The sequence below is a fragment of the Liolophura sinensis genome, chromosome 12 (genome assembly GCF_032854445.1).
Source record: "Liolophura sinensis isolate JHLJ2023 chromosome 12, CUHK_Ljap_v2, whole genome shotgun sequence".
Taxonomy (NCBI): Eukaryota; Metazoa; Mollusca; class Polyplacophora; order Chitonida; family Chitonidae; genus Liolophura; species Liolophura sinensis.
Window position 1 is genome coordinate 14,015,254 of NC_088306.1, and position 21,303 is coordinate 14,036,556.

At 39.1% G+C, this 21,303-nt stretch overlaps 1 protein-coding gene across 2 annotated transcripts; it reads right to left on the minus strand.

Moving 5' to 3' along the window:
* Positions 1–766: 766 nt before the first annotated feature.
* Positions 767–18,600, minus strand: LOC135479076 (kelch-like protein 28). Of its 2 annotated transcripts, none has more exons than XM_064758795.1 (7): positions 18,531–18,600; positions 15,896–16,987; positions 8,204–8,396; positions 7,225–7,422; positions 4,183–4,283; positions 3,421–3,558; positions 767–1,795 (listed from the first exon to the last, which is right to left on the minus strand). In XM_064758795.1, the coding sequence occupies exons 2-7, from the start codon at positions 16,962–16,964 to the stop codon at positions 1,599–1,601; spliced, it is 1,896 nt and encodes a 631-aa protein (XP_064614865.1). In that variant the 5' UTR covers positions 16,965–16,987; positions 18,531–18,600; the 3' UTR covers positions 767–1,598. The 2 variants fall into 2 exon arrangements, with proteins under 2 accessions (XP_064614865.1, XP_064614866.1); XM_064758796.1 differs by having other exon boundaries at positions 18,481–18,595.
* Between the last annotated feature and the right edge of the window lie 2,703 nt (positions 18,601–21,303).

Below are 21,303 nucleotides of genomic sequence, written 5' to 3' on the forward strand. Positions count from 1 at the left end.
TCCATGAAATACTGAACATGTTCTTCAAGATAATCATGAAATTGTACATACCTATAAATGTTTGATATATCTACACAAATGTAACATATTTTGTTTTCATTTCAAAAGTCTCGGTTAATTCAGTCGTGAGTTTACATTAGATTTGTTGGTTTATGACTGACACACTTTGGCAGGGCTGCCAGACAGGGAAACGTCACTGTAAGACACTAGATATGACACACACCCAGCCAGCTGCTGTCACGTATTATCTTGCCTGTTGACTTCAGCCTAATTCCCTTAGTAGCCTACATGGTGAACATCAAGCCAGGTAGTACCATCAGTGTTAATTTTCAGGTCTATGGGCCGGTTTCATGAAGCATAGTGCTCAGTAGCCCTTAGCTAAGTGCACTTTATATCTCCAAAACACACATCGTCATGGCAGGTAAGGGCAAACTTAGCTAAACGAGCTTCATGACACCGGCCCCTGGGCCTGTATTTATCAAGCAACTTAAGACTTAAGTCATAAATTCCTTAAAATAACAAACTCGGAACAGGAAAGAGCTCAAATTGTAGTTGTAAATTCTTCTGCAGTAAAAAAAAAAATCAGTGTAAACATCATAAACTTTCCAGAGCAAAACATTTTCTTTGCAGCTGCATTTGAATTTTTAATTCAAGTCTTACGACGTTTGATAAATACGAGCCCTGGGCATAACTCCATTAAGGCGTGAATGATAGTCTTATGTTGACGTGGTACACACACCATAATCCTCCTAACCACTGGTCATTTTTACCAAGAAGCCTTAAACCAACTGATGACAAAATATGCTACCACAAAGTTTCACGTCACTGCTAGAAGACAAATATGTACATGTATAATTCATATTTCAACATCAGATTCTGAAGATATTCACAATAAAAATACATGCACATTTTTGTATTTATTTTACATTTTTCCCATATATTCTTTGTTTTACCAATTAATACTTTTCCATAAATTCGCATCTTGAAGTATTTCAATATTTAAAAGTATCTATTTTACTTTATATTAAAGTAGTCATGCTGACCAGATGACCAGATAATCAAGATGGATGTTGGCCAACAGGCAGCCAAATGTGCTCATGATTGTTGGCAATTTATCCCTTTTGTCTGAGATAGTCATGATAGACGCTGGCCACCTGGCAGATGAATGTGCTCAGGACTGCTGGCAGTTTATCCCTGCTATTTGAGATAGTCAGCCGAATGTGCTTGCGACCACTGGCAGATTATCTCTGCTGTTTGAGATAGTCATGATGGATGTTGGCCACCAGGCAGCCAAATGTGCTCATGACCAATGGCAATTTATCCCTTTTGTCTGAGATAGTCATGATAGACGCTGGCCACCTGGCAGATGAATGTGCTCAGGACTGCTAGCAGTTTGTCCCTGCTATTTGAGATAGTCAGCCGAATGTGTCCGAGACCACTGGCAGATAATCCCTGCTGTTTGAGATAATCAAGATGGATGTTGGCCACCAGGCAGCCAAATGTGCTCGCTACCACTGGCAGATTATCCCTGCTGTTTGAGATAGTCATGATGGATGTTGGCCACCAGGCAACCAAATGTGCTTGCAGCCACTGGCAGATTATCCCTGCTGTTTCAGATAGTCATGATGGATGTTGGCCACCAGGCAACCAAATGTGCTCATAACGGTGGGCAGCTCTTGTCCCTCCACCCATGTCAGCTTGTCATCTTGTTCCTTCAGCCAACACAGCCCTGCCATCCAGCTCTTATCATCCTCACCCCCTACAATCAGGATGGTGTTCTTGTACTTCACCACACCTGTGAAAACAAAAATTTGTTTTATAACTTAAATGCATCTGTTTTCTTTTGCATATAAACAGTAAGGCATAGGATTATAACATTCAAAGTAACATATACATCAGTTTATAGTTTGTCATGTTTGTTAAAAAGCAAAAAAATATATAAAAACAAAAGTTTGCAACTGTACAGCTTGTAAGTTGATAATACAAAAAAACAAAGTGTATATCACATTAAGTGCTGCTTTTTTGAAGTAACACAGTTTGCTTTAATGTTCAGATTTTATTACAGGGCCACTGAATAGTTTTTTTTTTGTGAAGGTTGGTAAATCTTGTAAGTAATGACATCAACAGTGTTATTCTAAGATCTTCATGTGCTTCTGACTTTGCATTTTACAAGCCAGGTGGAATGCAGTATTTTTTTAATAAAATGAGAAGACCCATTGTTGATGTTTCAATATTTTCACCATTCTTTCTACACCTTTATTTTTTCTTTTTTCACCACTAAAAAACTGATTTTGAGTATCTGTGTTCTTGCATTATGTAGGCTTATTGGCGAATCAATAAGATTATAGGTTGGGTTCAGCTAGGTAAAAAACAGCTATATACTTTATTTACAATATTGTAGGACATATGGTAAAAACAGCAGGCCTGCCTTGAATTACCTCCCTTGTCACATGAAAGTTACGCCATGACGTGGAATTAGTTTATCATGCATGAAACTGTGACAAGTGGGACCTAGTCTGTTAATCTATGCAGGATGTAGAATTGTCACAACAGTGACAACTACTTTCTGACAGTCGCAGAAATGTGAGATCTTAAATGAAGTCGACGTGTTTCAGCTTGGGTAGAATATGCGTATCTGACAGTTCGTCAAAGTCATTTGTTGTAGACCTACATGGACATGTATTTCATTAGTGGATTTTTAAATTTACTTGGAATCATTTTCAGCTTCATTTTTAAGCCACTTAACCACAGCTTGCTCCTAGGGACGCAACATATACGTATGTTTGATCTCAAGGGAGGTAATTTGTGAGATACTATGTCAAATACACCTAAAGAAATATGTAAAGCCTTTTGAAAAACAACCAACAAAAAAAAAAGCTGTGACAAGTGATAGTCAAATATGCCATTTTTCACAGATATAAGCAAACTTGGCAATGATGCCATTTATCTCTTAATAAAGGGTTGAACAACAAAATCAAATGCAACTGCTTCCAGAATGATCTTGTGCTCAGAATTATGTAAATTTACAATATTTGCAAAAGCTGTTTAAATAGTGAAGTTTGCTCTTATTCTTATTTTTGGTTGAGGGCCTTCGTGACTGAGGGGATTAGCACTCCAGCTTGGCGCAATGGCCAAAGAGCCTCCCACCAATGCTGATGATGTGAGTTTAAGTCCAGCTCATGCTGGCTTTCTCTCCAGCTGTATGTGGGAAGGTCTGCCAGCAACCTGCGAATGGTCATGGATTTCCCCCCGTATCGTATGAGTGAAATATTCTTGAGTACAGCATGAAACACCAATCAAATAAATGAATAAATATTTTTGGTTGTATCTCAAGAAAAAAAATGACCATGATTCATTAAATATTGTGATGTTGAATGTACAATGTATGTGTAATTGTATTACCATGACATGCTGTCTTACCTGCCCCACAGAGGGCATTGGGCAGCTCTGGGCCGGTGGTCCACTCGTCTGTGGTGGGGTCAAACACTTCTACACTGCTCACACAATGCTCTGGAAGAAACTCCTTCCTCCATTTGTCACTGATGGCCGAGTTACCTCCTACGACACAAAATTGAGGCAAAAAAAATACAAAACATTTAATCTATTACTACAAAGGATCATATAATTTCCATCAATGAAACCAGTGTAAACTCAAATGTTGTCTTCAAACACAACCTTAAGCATACAAAAATTACAATATGAGAGAAAGTTTGTTTATTTATTTATTTATTTATTTGATGGGTGTTTTACGCTGTACTCAAGAGTATTTCACTTTTACAACGCCGGCCAGCATTATGGTGGGAGGAAACCGGGCACAGCCCGGGAGAAACCCACAACCAACCACCCGCAGTTTTCTGTCAGACCTTCCCACATTACGGCTGGAGAGGAAATCACAGCGACCGCATTGGTGAGATTATAGATTGTGCAAACACAATACACAATTGGTGTAGTCTTACTCTGGACATATTGACAGCACAAGCGCTTTACTTTGAAACAAAATTTTTTCAAAAACTTTGTCACCAAAAGCACTGTGAGTTTTGGTGAGTTAAACTTCCATTAAACCATATTAGCTAACAAGACCAAGGCATTGGCATGGCATGATCTCCAAAATCTGGGGTTTACTGTAACGTGTACATGTCGGAATATAATCCTCCACTCCAGTTTTACCTCCCATCTCCTTACCTATCACATAGATCTTTTCACGAAACACAACACTTCCAGCAAGAACCCGAGGCGTGGACATGGGAGGTAACTCCTGCCAGACATCAGTTGCTGGATCGTATCTGAGTAAACACAAGAAAGAAGTTTATTTATTTATTTACACATGTGATTGGTGTTCTACGCTGTACTCAAGAGTACATGTATTTCACTTACATGACAGAGGCCAGCATAATGGTGGGAGGAAACGATGAACAGCCACTGGGGAAACCCACTACCATCGACAGGTTGCCGGCAGACCTTCCCACATGCGACTGGAGTGTTAAGGCCTGAGCAAAAGCTGGATTTGAATTCACAGCGATCACACTGCATGGTGAGAGGCTTCTGGGTCATTGTACCACAAGGGCACACTAGAAACCACTAGCCCACTGAAGCCCCTAATAAATTTTAGTCCAAGGTTTTCATATTACAGTACAGGAAAAAGTATCAAACACTCAATCTACCAGGGCTGACTTTACAAAGTCAATGTTACAAATGTGATTTTAATGTTAAAATTGGACACAATTGTCAAGTGCTATTTTAGGATAAACATATTGAAATCTGAACTACCCTGAACATTTATACCTTTGTACACTGATGTTTGAAATTTTAGCTTCAGTGAAATACAAATGGATTTAAGGAAGAAGCCCCATACTTCATGTAGATGACATGTTTTTTTTCTTTTTCTTTTTGCGTTTGAATTTCTCTTCATTTGACAGTTCACTTTACTTCAACATACATCCACTGAATCCACTATGATATACCTGAATCCACTCTGATATATATGAATCCACTTTGATATACCTGAATCCTTTTTGATATACCTAAATACAGTTTAACATACCTGAATCCACTCTGATATACCTGAATACAGTTTGACATACCAGAATCCATTTTGACATACCTGAATCCATGCTGACATACCTGAATCCACTCTGATATACCTGAATCCACGTTGACATACCTGAATTCATTTTGACATACCTGAATCCAATTTGACATACCTGAATCCACTCTGATATACCTGAATCCACGCTGAAATACCCGAATTCATTTTGACATACCTGGATCCATTTTGACATACCTGAATCCACTTTGACATACCTAAATCCACCCTGATATACATGAATCCACTCTGACACACCTGAATCCATTCTGACATACCTGAATCCATTCTGAAATACCTGAATCCTTTTTGATATACCTGAATACAGTTTGACATACCTGAATCCACTCTGACATACCTGAATCCACTTTGATATACCTGAATCCTCTCTGACATACCTGAATCCATTTTGACATACCTAAATCCTTTTTGACACACCTGAATCCATTCTGACATACTTCGATCCACTATGACATACCTGAATCCACTATGACATACCTGAAACCACTTGGACATACCTGAACACTTTCATATACCTGATTGCACTTCGACATATATAGATATGGGTATGTTATAGGTGGTCTAACCAAGTGAGAAAAAGAAACTCAATATTTCTGCTACAGTTACATACATATTGGTTAACATGAGCAGACCAGGTGTCACAAAAATTAGAAGAAATATGGTACCTATATTCGCCCTGATATGTCCGTATGCATACTGACATACCAATATGCTTGAGGACTTACCTGAATGCACTTTGACATACCTGTATGCTTTAGGACTTACCTGTCTTACCTAAATGCACTTTGACATACCTGTATGCTTTAGGACTTACCTGTCTTACCTGAATGCACTTTGACATATCTGTATGCTTTCGGGCTTACCTGAATGCACTTTGACCTACCTGTATGCTTAGGACTTACCGGAATGCACTCTGACATACCTGCATACACCCAGACATACCTGTCTGCATACCGACATCCCTCAATGCACTTTGACATACCTGTGTGGCTTAGGATTTACCTGAATGCACTTTGACATACCTGTATACACTCAGGCATACCTGTCTGCATACTAACATCCCTCAAGGCACTTTGACATGACTGTAAGCATACTGACATACCTGTATGCACTTTGACATACCTGTGTGGCTTAGGATTTACCTGAATGCACTTTGACATACCTGTATACACTCAGGCATACCTGTCTGCATACTGACATCCCTGAAAGCAATTTGACATAAGTGTATGCATACTGACATACCAGTATGCACTTTGACATACCTGAGTGCCTTAGGACTAACCTGAATGCACTTTGACATACCTGTATACACCCAGACATACCTGCCTGAAAACTGACGTATCTGAATGAACTTTTGACATAACTGTATGCATACTAACATACCTGAAGGCACTTTGACATACCTGTATTCACAATGACAAGTCCGGAATACACTTTGACATACCTGTATGCATACTGACATACCTGAAGGCACTTTGGCAGACCTGTATGAACAATGACATGCCTGAATACACTTTGACATACCTGTATGCATACTGACATACCTGAAGGCACTTTGACATACCTGTATGCACAATGACATGCCGGAGTACACTTTGACATACCTGAATGTACTCTGACATACCTGTATGCCTACTGACATACCTGAATGCATTCTGACATGCACAATGACATGCCTGAATACAATGACAGGCACAATGACATGCCTGAATACAATGACATGCCTGACATACCTGAAGGCACTTTGGCAGACCTGTATGCACAATGACATGCCTGAATACACTTTGACATACCTGTATACATACTGACATACCTGAGGACACTTTGGCATACCTGTATGCAAATGACATGCCTGAATACACTTTGACATATCTGAATGCATTCTTGCATACCTGTATGCCTTAGAATCTACCAGAATGCACTTTCACATACCTGTACAGACCATGACATACCTGAATGCATGTTGACTTCAAAACTGTACCTGTATACATTCTGACACACCTGTGTATCTGATGACTTACCTGAATGCATTTGGCATACCTGTCTGCTTTGATACAATTTGACATACACGGTACCAGCACTGTATGCACTATGATATACTTGAAGGCACTTTAACCGACCTGTATGCATTCTTGCTAACGTCAGTTCCTCCCTCCCCTCCAAACACGTACAGCTTGCCCCGGTAGCTGACCGCTGTCACAAAACGAAGCCTCTGGGGTAGATGTGCCACGTTGGTCCAGGTGTTTGTCAAGGGGTCATACTTCTCCACGCTGCTCAGAATCACCGAAACATCCTGACCACCGATGGCATAGGCATTCCTATGACAGACAGACAGACAGAGCAAAGTGCTGGTCAGGGAGATCTGCACACATACTCTCAGTGTGTACATGCACATGTGTTTTAGATTAGATTCAGTTAGATTACAACTTTCATCCAATATAAAGATATGAATTCACAAATTTTGAGAGCAAAATTAATGCAATTTCCAGGCTAGGGTTATCAGTTTAAAAGTGTATTAAAAGCTTAACTAGGTTTAAATCTTTAAACTAGTCTCCTAATAAGCTTACCAAGTAGATGCCACTTTAGTGGAGTACAGCTATACAGCCTACATGTACATGTTTGAGTTGTACCTGGCTTCACTATATATGTATGTATGCTTGGGGTTTATCGTTGTACTCAACAATATTACAGTGCTATGAGGACAACAAGGAGTCATTAGATGTGTGTACATATACTGTGTCTTCATATCAGTACACAGTCTCATTATTTTGACATCCAGGGAACAAGTTCTGTTCCGTTGCTCTAGCCTGTAAGTGCTTAGCGCCAAGCGAAGCAGCAACAAGGACCATATTTAAAGTCTTTGATATGACCTGACGTGGGTTTCATCCCAGGTCACCCGACTTTGACACAGATCCTCTGACCACTAGGCAACCAAAGCAGTCTACCTAGCTTCAAGATACAATGCTGCAGATTTTTCTTTAAAAAATTTGACCGATGTAAGTCCCATCAGACTTTACACTTTTAAACAGCCGGGGCAAATTACTGAACTTCTTCAGTAACTTCTTCCACAATATTAGTATTTTCCAGAGACTGACATACTTGTCAACAAAGCAGAGTGCAAACTGATAGCGGGCCATGTTCATCTTAGCTTTGGGCTGCCATGTGCCATCAGTCTGGTCAAAGACATACAGAGTGTTGGAGACGCCCTCTGTGGTGATAGAACCACGGTAGTTGATCTTCCTGATTGCTCCTCCCGCCAGGTAAATCTGGTTGTCCCCTGTCACAGCAACACCTTCAGAAACAAAGACAGTAGAAAAAAGCTCCTCACAAATCAAGTTATGATACTGTACTCAACTCTATAATTTGGAACTCTTGTCAGCTCATAAGTCAGAACTGACAGCTAGACCTAGAACAGATGGTGTCCAGTGGGTGGATATTCCTCGAGCTACAGGATATGTCTGCTACGTCGTACCTCCGATCAGCTGGACTGACCCCTGATCCGTTCCTGGCAGGGCCACCCCTCTGCTAAAGTATGAAGACTGGCTGCCCAACAGCTGGAAGCTGCACTCAGCCGTGAGAACAACAACTTTTGTTACAATCTGTTCACATAGCTGAACACTTTACTCTAAAAACTCCATTTACTAATCTAACGTGTACAAAGTCTTAGTCGTTTTTCTCCACTGATTTGCAAAAATATACATACATATACTTTACAGATTTTAATATTTCCCTGATATTCCACAGCATCCTGAAGCAAGTCTTTAATATCGCTCAAGCAGATGGTACATGCCAATCGGTGAACATATACCAGCTTTTTCACCTAACTACAGAAATACACTTGCCAGCATGACACTGGCCTTTTCAGGAAGCAAACAATGCATGTAAAAACTGGTAAATTTGCCACAAAAATTATGTATCTGAAACAATGTTGAAGTTCTTTGTTCAGTCCATACTATGTGTATATACATATTTGGTGATCTTACTCAAAATAACACCGCAAATATATAATCCTGTTTATTCATTATTTTGAAATTCTTATACAACACAAGACCTGGTAGAATTAATGAAAGATTCCAAAACAATGGAAGTTCTGGCCCTTTTTTAGATGTACATGTAGCTTTCCGCATCAAGCATGAAGAACTCACCGTTTTCTTATGCTAGGGTAGGAATAAAATCCCTTAACCACTAGAGCACCTAAGCCAAGGGGTGTCAAATTTGTATCTAGGAAGCCTAAAAATGAGCGCATACACAAACGAAGAGTGCTGAAAGGCACCTGCATTGTGATCAAGGAATATCTGACACAACGTAACCAGCAGTTGTTGAGAACATGTGGCTAATCCTGTTGTCAGTTCGGCATGGTCCAAGGACAGGAAAATATATGTCAAAAATGCTCATGAACAAGTCAAGCAAATCCGTGGTTTGTCTGATTTGCACAATTTCAAAGGTGGAATGGAACAGACTGACCTTCTTTCTTGCCTTTCTGATCTTATTTCTGGTCAGCGTATACACATATTTTTTTCATTTTTTCGTTTTTACTTTTTTCTATTGAAAACTGTGCACAGCTATATGCTGTGTATGTGTATGTATATTTGTATATGTGTACATGTATGTGTGTGTATGTATATGTGTATATGTAAGTGTGTGTATGTATATGTGTGGATGTAATTGTATATATACATGTATGTATAGGAGGGTAGTGTTGGTATGCATACATGGATATGTTTGTATGTATATTTCATATGCATATTTGAGTGTGTATGCAGGTGCTTATGTGTGTATGTATATATATATATATATATATATATATATATATATATATATATATATATGTATGGGCGTATATGTATATGTGTATATGTATATGTATAAGTGTATATGGTGCGTGTATGTATGTGATATACGTTTGTGTTGTGTGTGTAGACATATACATGTATATATTTCAGGATGTATATGAATACAAGCGTGTATGGATAGGTACATTTGCTTTCAAACTGAAGACAGGAGGGTTTATTTATAGAACAGTTTTCACTGATCGCGATGAGACTTTTCTGCATATGTGCGATGCGCACCTGTACTACCAAACGGTTGCACTTAATCCTTTTCCTTTTTTCCACATTTCTTTGTTTTCATTGAATGTGTTTCTGTGAACTGTATATATGTAATCCACATCTTCTTACTTGGTACAAAATGTCGACTTCCCACATACTTTTGTTAAATAATGTATCTTGAAAAACACAGAATACCTCCACAAACCACCTAGATGATGAGTCTATGTATGCCAACTGCCCTTTGTGCTGTATTTACAAAGGCAGTGTGGGCTGTGGGGTGACAGACAGAAGGATGAATGCTTGTATGACTGAATATGTGAAGTGGCATTTTGATAATTCCAAAAATGGCTGAGACAGTGAACACAGTCTCCATGAACTGCCAAGGATTGGCAGATCCTAGGAAGAGGAAGGATGTTTTCCATTTTTTTTAGAAAGAAAAAAATATTCCATTATTTGCTTGCAGGATACACATAGTGACCCTACTTACAGAAATATTCTTAAAAGAGAATGGGAACACGATGCATGGGTAAGCCCTTTCACTTCTCACTCAAGAGGCATAATAATTCTTATAAACCCCAATTTTGGCTACAAAATAGTGTAGATTCTGACCCAAATGACAATTATAAATGAGACCAAAATATCCATAATGCACCCTAACTTTATGTAGTATACATGGACCAAACAGATAAACTATCTTTCTATAATGCAATTATTAAAAATATTGAAGAAATATCTAGCCCTTCTGTAATCATCTGTGGGGACTGGAATTTAGTTATCAACCCTGAAAAAGACACTCATAATTATCAGCATGTAAATAATCCTTTGGCCTGACAGAAAGCATTGAATCTCATAAACAAAAATGAATATACAGATGTTTGTAGGCAAATGCATGAAAGAGACAGACGGTATACATGGCGAGGCAAGAATCTGAAAAAACAAGCTAGACTCAATTTTTTCTTGGTGTCAAAGGATATTTTCAATATCTGTACAAAAGCGGAAATCATTCCAGGTTATAGGAGTGACCACTCCGCAGTAACACTAAAGTGTAAATTCATAAACTGTGACCGTGGTAGGGTCACAGTTTATATTAAACTGTGGAAATTAAACTGTTCACTCTTAACAGACCAACCTTACATCGATTTAATAAAAAACGCAATTAACCGAACAAGAGACAAATACTGTCCCCTAGTTTACAACAGAGAAAATTTTAAAAAATATTCCCAAAGAACAACTACAGTTTTGCATTAGTGACCAGTTATTTTTAGAAATACTACCAATGAAAATAAGAGGAGAAATCAATAAAATATTCATCAACAAAACGCAAGAATGAACAAAGCAGAGAAACAGAACTGGAAAAAGAAACTGAACTACTAGAAAAAGAAACTGAAGGCAATTTTATGAATGTACCTGATTTAAAGCTCGACAGAGTGAATAATCTGAAAATAGAATACGAAAAGCTGAGAGAAAAAGAGATGGAAGGTATATTAATCAGATCAAAGGCAAACAAAACTGAATGGGGAGAAAAATTTACACAATATTTTTAGCACTGGAGAAGAAAAATTATACAAACAAACTGATTTCAAAATTAACACTTGGTGATGGAAAAGAAATATATCAAATGATGGAAATATTAGCTGCACAAAAACATCATTACTCAAATCTGTATAGGAAAATAGGTAACGAGAGAAATGACCTTAGGTGATTTTTGAAAGATATAAAACTAGACAGACTCTCGAATAGGGAGGCAGCCAAATTAGAAGGCTTACTGACCTGGTTAACGACAGCCTTAAGAAATATGAAAAACAACAAAACTCCAGGAATGGATGGTTTTCCGGTAGAATTTTATAAAATGATCTGGAAAGACGTTGGACAATTTGTTCTAAGATCAGGCAATGAAGGATTTGCAAAAGGCGAAATGTCAATATCTCAAAAGCAAGGAATTAAAACATGCTTACCTAAACCAAATAAAGCAAGAGACAAGTTAAAAAACTGGCACCCCATTACTCTGTTAAACATAAATTATAAAATATACAGTGCTTGCATTGCAAATAGACTACAACTTGTCCTTGATGACATCATAAATGAAGACCAGAAAGGTTTTATTTCCGGAAGGTGTATCGCAGAAAATATACATCTAATTTACGACATCATGTTCGAAACCAAAGATAAAGTAATCCCGGGACTTCTGCTGTCTGTTGATTTTGAGAAAGCCTTCGATTCTATCTTATGGTAATTTACGGAAGAAGTCCTTATGACGTTCAATTTTGGAGATGATATGAGATCATGGATTCAACTGTTTTATACAGATAATTCTGCCTGCATTCTTCAAAATGGCACTGTGTCTTCTGTGTTTAATATTAGCAAGGGCTGTAGGCAAGGCGATCCCATTTCTCTATATCTTTTTCTCTTATGTGCCGAGATTTTGGTTTTAATGATACAAAGCAATCATGACATAAAGGGACTATCCACAAACGACACAGAACATGAAATAAGCCTATATAATGATGATACTCAGCTCTTTTTGGATGGGTCTGAAAAGTCACTTTCAGAGGGATTAACTTGCTTAGGTACATATTATGAATACTCAGGATTAAAAATGAACATAGAAAAAACCAAGGCTGCATGGATAGGATCTCTCTCGAGCTCAAATGTAAAATTATGTCATTTGGTTAAATTAGATTGGGTTGAGAAACTAAACATACTGGGCTTAAATTTTTCAACGGTGGATTTTAACAACATATGGAAATTACCTTGCCAGAATAGAAGACTTGAAAAATGACCTTCAAAGATGGAGAATCAGGAACCTATCCTTACTAGGGAAAATAACAATTATAAAATCCCTAGCTTTGTCAAAATTACTTCACTTGTTTCTTTCCCTCACAAACCCACCTGACAGTACTCTGAAAGAAATAAATGTACTGCTTTATAAATTCGTATGGAACGACTGTCCCGATAGGATACAAAGATCCATCTTAAACAGAAGCTACGATGAAGGTGGACTTCGTATGGTAAATTTAATGCCATTTGTACAATCACTAAAAATGTCTTGGATGAGAAGACTACATCTCGTGAAAGGAAAATGACAAAGTGTAAGTTTTTGTCAAAATGACTTGGAAAGACTGTCCACTTTAGGTGGGAAATATATTCCGCAAATAACAAGAAGAATAGGCAACCCTTTCTGGGTAGATACACTAAAGGCATGGGAAGCGTTTACACAAAAATGGATAATAAATACATCATAAATATACTTGATGAACACTTATGGTACCACCCCTACTTTCAGGAACCAAGTTTTTTCATTTCCCAGTGGTATGCAAATAATATAAGGTTTTTGAGGGAGCTAGCAAAACCGGATGAACATTTGTTAACATTTACCAAGTTAAAACAAAAATTCAAAGTAAATGGTACATTGCTGGATTATAACCGGCTACTTAAAAATGTTCCAACCGAATAGATTAAACTCATAAACAATGAAAAAAAAAGACACCTACTGTCCTTCTTTCCCCAAAGCTCTCAGATTACTGGCGAAGCAGAAACAAGGTTCTAAGATTTTCTATGACCTACTAATTAACAATTCACAGCTTAAGCTAAAAATTTGCGACATTCATTGAATGTCCCGAATCACAAACGCTTTGGAGTGACTACAAAAGGGGTTATCACAAATATACAAGGTTAATATGAAAATGAGGCCTAAAATTATAAGTATGGGATGGGGAGAGACAGGAAAAAAGACATGTTTAAATTTACTGATGATTCTAGCTAAAACGTACATGCTTGATAAAAGACAAAACAAAACCAAAATGAATCTAAAGCATCTGATCAAATATACAGCGAACCACTAAAGGCTAGAAAAATATATATCTGAAGTAACCAGAAAACAAGATGAATTCTCAGAGCAATGGGAAAATTTTGACATTTTAGACTTAGAAATATCATAAGCGTGAAGATTTGAATGTGCGTGGTATGTGCTTGTGGATGACAAAGAATGAAATCAAACATGGAATCTGACTGGTGGAAAGAGAAAAAAAAAAATCCCTTTTCACACCCTTAATTTGTATACCAGTAAACAATACTAGACATTATTCCACCCTACCAGTGTAACCTCAAATGATCTAATAACAGCATTCGTTATGTGAAGATTGGGGTATCAATCAATATAAGTCACAGAGTGTTCAAATATAAAAAATGCTGTGTTGGCACTGTGTGCAAATCACAATCAAGAGACCTGTCAATCACTACTACTGTAGACCTGATCCAGCCAGAGATGTCTTTACAATAGCCTCAATGGTTACAAAATCACTTAAATACACCCACCTTTTTGTGGTGGTTTAATTCAGTGAAATGCCTAAGATACAAGGAAATAAATAAACAGGTTTGCGTATATATAAACTACTTCCGTCTGTCGATGGACGTTGTAAATAAGTCACCGTGCAGGTGCATGTGAATTCACTGAAGTTCATCTGCTAGACTCAAGTAGGCAGGAAACAAGACCAAGAGTCAAGGGATATTTTCCTACCCATTCAGGGCAAGCCAGACATCTCTGTCACCATCAGCCCAGTCTGGTCGCCTTTGGTAGCTGACAATAAGGTTCAAAAAGGTGATTCTTTCCATACACGCACAGGTGTATAGGCCTACACGTGCACCCTGTTTCTGTTACACAAGGTGAATAAACAAATCTCTGTCCAAGGATTTAATTCAGTGTATGGTTGGCAAGCTGGAAGTACAGTTTGAATTCTTGAAGAAGTGAAGGTGTTACATTTAATTACCGCACATGTGCCTTGAGCCTGCATGGTTTAAAAGTGTGTTATCAGCCATAAAAATTATCTTCCCTTGATGTATCCCAATATTCAAAACATTTCAAACATGAACCTAAATGTGTAGCTATTTCCTTCCCCTCCATCTTTTCATATCTATCTTATCTTACAGCGTAGCATTGAAGTGTAGCTCACACTGGCCCCCCAAATGAGCCCTTTCAGTACAGACCAATGTGTGGGAAAATTTCCTAATATATTTGGACTGAGCTGCCAATCATCCATTACATGTATTCCTGCCAAAACCATACAGCTGTGATTATTCCAAGGGACTGTCAGCTCTCAGGAAATGCTAGCCTCTGGTTTACAGTAAAACACTGTTTAGAAATTGTTGCAATGTACTAGTACATGCATGTGAAGCTTGTGATGGGTGTATTTCTACACATGTATCTATTTCCACTCCTGCCAACACCATCTTCAGGAATGACAAATCAGAAACATTTAAAACCAAGCTTGCAGCCTGGATGTTTCAGTCTGCAAATGCTTTCCTTTAACTTAAATATTTTTAATTGCTTGGTCAGACTTGTCCGAGTACGCTGACTGTTGGCTGAGAAATATTGATATACGCCATATGCATAGCTGTTCAGCCACAGTCAGAGTTGAGTAATTGTGTCTCAATGGTGGGACACGGCTAGCAGCCCCAATAACCACTTCACCTACCTCTAGTTGCTTACATGTAAATCCGCGCCATAACATCTCCCCTTCTGTCCGCCACACAAATTTTTTTTGATGATAATCCAAGAAAATTATCGTTTAACGTATAAAATGCCTCCTGTCAATTACTTCTATGATAATTAAAAAAATTGTACTGTACACTTGATTACAAATTAGAAAATCACAAAGTCAGGTCTTTCATGTGATACATGTATCGGTATCATATTATCCTGTACTTCTGTTTTGAGAAGTGAGAATCTAAAGAGCCAATCCCTTACCTGGGCTATAGAGACTTTGCGGCAGTTTGCAGATATGGATTACCTCCCCTGATCTAGGCAATAACATCTCCATGCTGTTGAATTTCTTTAGGGAATCTTCAGTGTACGGGTTGGCTAAGATCATGACACCTCTTTCGTAGGGCATTCCGCGCCGTGGCATCAAGTTTACGTCCATTTCGTTCTGGCGGTTTTTCAACATGTGATAATACCTGATCAAGTTCAGTCTATTGGCTAAGTTTTCATTCGTACGCAGAAGAGTGTCTGGGTCGATTTTATCACAGAAGTAGTATGAGCTGATGTTTGCGAACCTGACGCATTCCATGACAGGGACAAGAAACTTGAGTCTTTCAGTCATGTCAATCTTCAACCATGCCATGCATGCTTCGTATACAGTCTCCTCCAAACTGACATTAATATCGTCATCCAGGAGTATTTCCACCAGTTTGTCCGCAGGTAAAGACAGAAATTCGTGCTGTTTGCACAATACTGTGAACTGATTGTTTATCATCTCTTTCGCCTTCATGGCTAGTACAGCACATTCGTGAGCACGGGCGAAAAAGTAGACGCCAATACAGTTTGAAACATTTATATGGTTCATCATGAACTCTGCGCATCCTGTTCGAAGCGACAGTAGCTGGAAGAGATTTGCGGCAGAAAGCAGATTTTGAACAGAGTCTTCAGAGAGAAAAACCTGGCCAGTGTAAATGTAGTCGAGGACTAATTCCATTGTAGAGGAATCCATGTCCTTGAGAGTTATCTTCTCCTGACGGCTCTCTGACATGTCACTGTTGAACATTGCCATAAAGAAGGGACTTGAAATCGCCAGTACATTGCGGTGACATGGAAACTCTCGCTCTTCCACCACTAATATCACATCCACAAACTCCTTGTTCTTGTACAACTTGGAAAATCCCTTCAGTAAGTTGGCTGCACGCTCTTCGTCTTTGAAGCGGTCATCGCCATTGGTGGAGGCGCAGCTGTCGCTGGTCTGTGAAAGGAGGGACAGCTCCATGATTGGAGGCGTGCCTGTAACCGGCCGCTCTCCAGACTCCGCTTCCTCCCCACTCATTGATCAGGCCTCAGTTGTCTCCCCTAAAATTAGTTTTAGTAAACTGTTACTATAATTCACGGAGCATCGATATAATAATAACTTAATTATATAGCAGAATTCGCAATTCATACCTTAAATGTTTGCGAAATCAAAATGAAACTTAAAATGGTGAGACTAAAACACAACTTTGAAGCACATATGCTATAAGACACTATGTGTCAGACACGGTATGTGTAAAACCTGCAGTATTTAATCTGAACATTTCATCTTTAATGCTTTGTAGCTCAATTATCTATACTAATTATAATAATGTAAAATCTGATAAAGGGAGTCACTCTTATGAAACAAGTCTAGAGATACGAACTGCTAGTATATGTAATACCATATACATTACTGTATGTAGCAGGCTGATGTAAGCACCATCTACCTTGGAGCTGGAGAGAATTTCTTGTTAGTCAAGCGTAACAATACCTCAGAAGTGTTGACTGGAAACCCACAGATCAGTGGTTCAAAGCCCGATCACATGTATACTCAATTAAACATCATGCAGGTAGCTGAGCCTTTTATAGACTCACAAGCTTGAGTAATATTAGACAAGATAAGTTAGGGGGATCTCGCTCAAAAACTAAGACTGCTGAAAGATGTGATTGTATGGTTGCTGTGAATATGTAAGATGTGAATTCAATCCAGCAATTACTGTAAAGACCATGCCTTTTAACCTTGTTAGTGTGCAAGAGCAATCACCACCCCCAACGCCAACCCCTACCCCACCCCCACCTCATCTTGTCTTGTCAACACCTACATAAACTCCTGAGTTTACTGTCCCTGATGTTCCATAATATGACTGTAAAAAGCACACTGAAGTAAACAAAAGAAGTCAGCAAAAGAGGTCAGAGGGATCAAAACCAGGGATTGCTGGATTGGATGCTGCTTTAATTCAGGAGGTTTGTCTGGTAGACTAGTGTCTTTACACTTGTCATCGGAAATAAGAATGATGTCATATAGAAAAGTATAAAACCTTGAGTACAGTACGATGTCCCTCAACCCAAAAAAAAAAAATTAATAAATAAAACATAAATAAAAAATATTAAAATGTTGCCTACATGTATAACAGATTTATGTACAGTATATATTTAAAAGTACCTATATTGAAACTCAGGCACAGGTTATTAATATATATATACACTAGCCTAATAAATTAAACGATGTACTGTATCTTTAACAAATAAGTGGCATGGCTATAGGGCCTATGCAATTTCCTGTTTTGACTCTGTTTAAATGCATATTTCCTTAATCATTTCCTCACAGCATAGGACTACATATGTAAGACAAAAATTAGGCAAACATCGGACAAAGCTATAACACTGTTAGTATGCAGCAAGCCTAGGTTAGTGTCCAGTGATCAACCACTGGGCCCTATATTTCTGCCACTACAGTACATTTAGCCTATATAACCAGACAAGGGCATGGGCACGATTAAACGGATTCTGTTTCTATCCAACACACAATCTGTTAAATTACTCAGGTTTATCACCTTGTTTACACAGCTGAGTCAATGAAACAGAACAGCATGTTTCCTCTCACCTTGTGTCAATAGCGGAGAAATAGAAAAAGAAAGACACGGCCGAAACTCGGACCTGTCATGAAATTCAACTCATGTCGAAAACTGAGCACTGCATAATCGCGCAGTTTACGGATCCGTCAGATCATAACCCCTCAAAGCGCATGCTCCTCTGCCTTTCGCTCGACTGACGGTAGACAGCTTTACCTCCCCTTAAACTGCTCGCTTTCCATCCACCAGGAAAACAGGCTTACATGTACATGCAGCTTTGGTTAACCTTTGTATCTAGTGGCCTTGTTTAAGTTCAGTAGCCTACAAACATTTAAATGTATTTACATGTGTGACATTCAGCGGATCTATGGATATGGCCTTTCACTCAGTCGCCTAGACCATATATAGGCTATAGGCCTACCTCTTTCCTACATCATTGAAAACTCCTCTTTGTAATCATGATTTCCGTTCCATTATCGTACTATATATACTTTCTTGGTTTCTTGGAAGTTTGTGTTGAACGTCGTTTTGAGAATTGGCTTCGCGACTATTTACCTGGAACGTCCATCTTCGTTTACGGCTGCATGGTATACGAATGTCTGTTTCAACGCATAGACCTCAGATGATAGGCTGTCTACTAGTTCATATTGATGGAATCAGTGTGCTATTTTGAAAATCTGACATTCGGTGTAGGCCTAATACTGAGTCCATCGCTGACTCTCAAACAAATCGCCGCACATCTGCGCACTCCAGCTCGATGGATCCGGTCTCAATGAGGTCTGCCCTCGTCGCACCCAAACTCATCTGCACTATAAATAGGCCTACAGATTCTATGTTATGCCTTTTTGGAATGAATTAAGAAGGTTGAAGTTGTTCTTGCAGCCGGCAATCGAAATATAATTTTTTTTTTTATTTTGAGGATTTCGATACCGGTACCAACATTCATTGGCATTTCAAACCCAGAAGTAGGTCGCGTGACACTGCAAAATGGCCGTCGACGCTACGCTCTTGGTACGGCCGAAGTTCTAGCAGTCAATGTGACCACCACGCAGCGAGTTAATTAGTGCCTTAGGTGAGGATAGAAAATTAAGAGGATATTGTAAGAGATTCCACCATAAAATTACATATAAATGAGCAGAGGAGGTGAGTTAGTTTGCCATAATTGGGAAGGAGATGGGAGTTTGAGGTACGGACATCCCCCCACCCCCGGACTCTAAATTCCGGATATCCCCCCACCCCTTAAACATTTTCCCCTCTGGACATTTTCCTCTCCAGGACATTTTCCTCTCCGGACATTTCCGTCATGATAAATGGATGTTTCATTATTTGGAACAACAGTCTGAGAACAAGTAGGCCTAGTGTTTCTCAGTTCACAATGAACAACATTATAGTACATAGTTCATGTGTTATGGTCTGGTGCAATGATCCACTGCTCTTAGTATTTCCTCCACTGTCCGTCTACCCTCCCTGCGGTCAGAACAGATCACAAACAATCTTTCCTGTGGCTGTCTTGTGGCCTGTTAACATGCTTTCTCTGAGCCTGGCCCGTGGCATCTTGAAAGAGAGTCGTAAAAGCCATGGCCACATCTTTCCCAAGACTTTCTAGCAGCCGCCGGAGTGAAGGATGGCTATGGCCCACCAAGTGGGACAGCTGGAGGTTCCAGGACTCACACAGGTTATTGGTTCTGTCGTCACCTGTCAGAGTAATGTCAAGAACATTCCACATTGCCGGGGCAAATATTGGTGGTTTATTGGAGTTTGAAATGCGCGCCATGTTTTTTTTTTGTTTGTTTGTTTTTTGAGAGCCCGTCTTGATGGACTAGGCTATCTACATGCGCCGGCAGTGCAATATATGTAGAACTGTGAACTCTATATGCATGTAGGTCTACATAAGCCTATGTTGGGGTTTAACGTCGTACTCAACAATTTTTCAGTAATATGACGACGAGGAGTCACCAGGTGTATGGATATACAGACATCAAATGTGTCTTCTTGTGGCAGGGCAAGTCCTTGCCCCAAAGTGTTGCAACCACTGAAGTGTCATGCCGAAAACACCAGACATGATACTGACACCTGATCAACCAGTCATGTTTCCTTGCTCTAACCTCTCACTGCTGAGTGCCAAGCCGGGCAGCAGCAAGTACCATTTTTAAGCCCAGGCTCGGGTTTGACCCGAGGTCTCCCTACTTCGTCTAGACCTATATGGGTGTACCTGTACCTCTCAAAGCGGTAGATAAACTTTTCATTAGAAATTAAGGTTGACAGTACAGCGGATCAATAATTATGCAACCACACTCGCTAAAGTAGTGCGCTATACACACGGAGCCCATACCCAAACATATACTGTACTTGTAGATCTTGTTGGCACAGCCTATAACCACTAACGGTATCACCTCTATATCAGTGATACAGTCTTACTTGGCTCCACCCTCCCTATACTATAGCTGCTAGATATATTTTTTGACGTGACTATAGTATAGTGATACCAAAATATTGGAGCAAAGATGTCTTCAAGTTTAAGACTAGATATAGTACCCAAATACCTGGCGAAGCCTACATAGCTTATAGGGTCCACGCAGAGCTGGTATTTATGAACATATTTCGTTCGACATCGTCTCTGCTCAACTCTCAACTCTTAAGCCGTTCAATATTTGATTGATTTCCTGATTTCCCACATTAGACATGCAGTGTATTTCACATTTAAACACAATGTTAATGAGGGGGCCTCCGTGGCTCAGTTGGTTAGCGCACTAGCGCAGCGTAATGACCCAAGAGTCTCACCAATGCGGTCGCTGTGAGTTCAAG

Bases quoted from the DNA above. Each gene is read 5' to 3' on its own strand.
- LOC135479076 (XM_064758795.1), bottom strand. From the start codon at position 16,964: ATGAGTGGGGAGGAAGCGGAGTCTGGAGAGCGGCCGGTTACAGGCACG. The intron at 3,559-4,182 runs GTAAGGAGATGG...TTTGTGTCGTAG, and splicing joins TGAAAAGATCTATGTGATAG to GAGGTAACTCGGCCATCAGT. The intron at 1,796-3,420 runs GTAAGACAGCAT...TTGTTTTCACAG, and splicing joins CAATGCCCTCTGTGGGGCAG to GTGTGGTGAAGTACAAGAAC.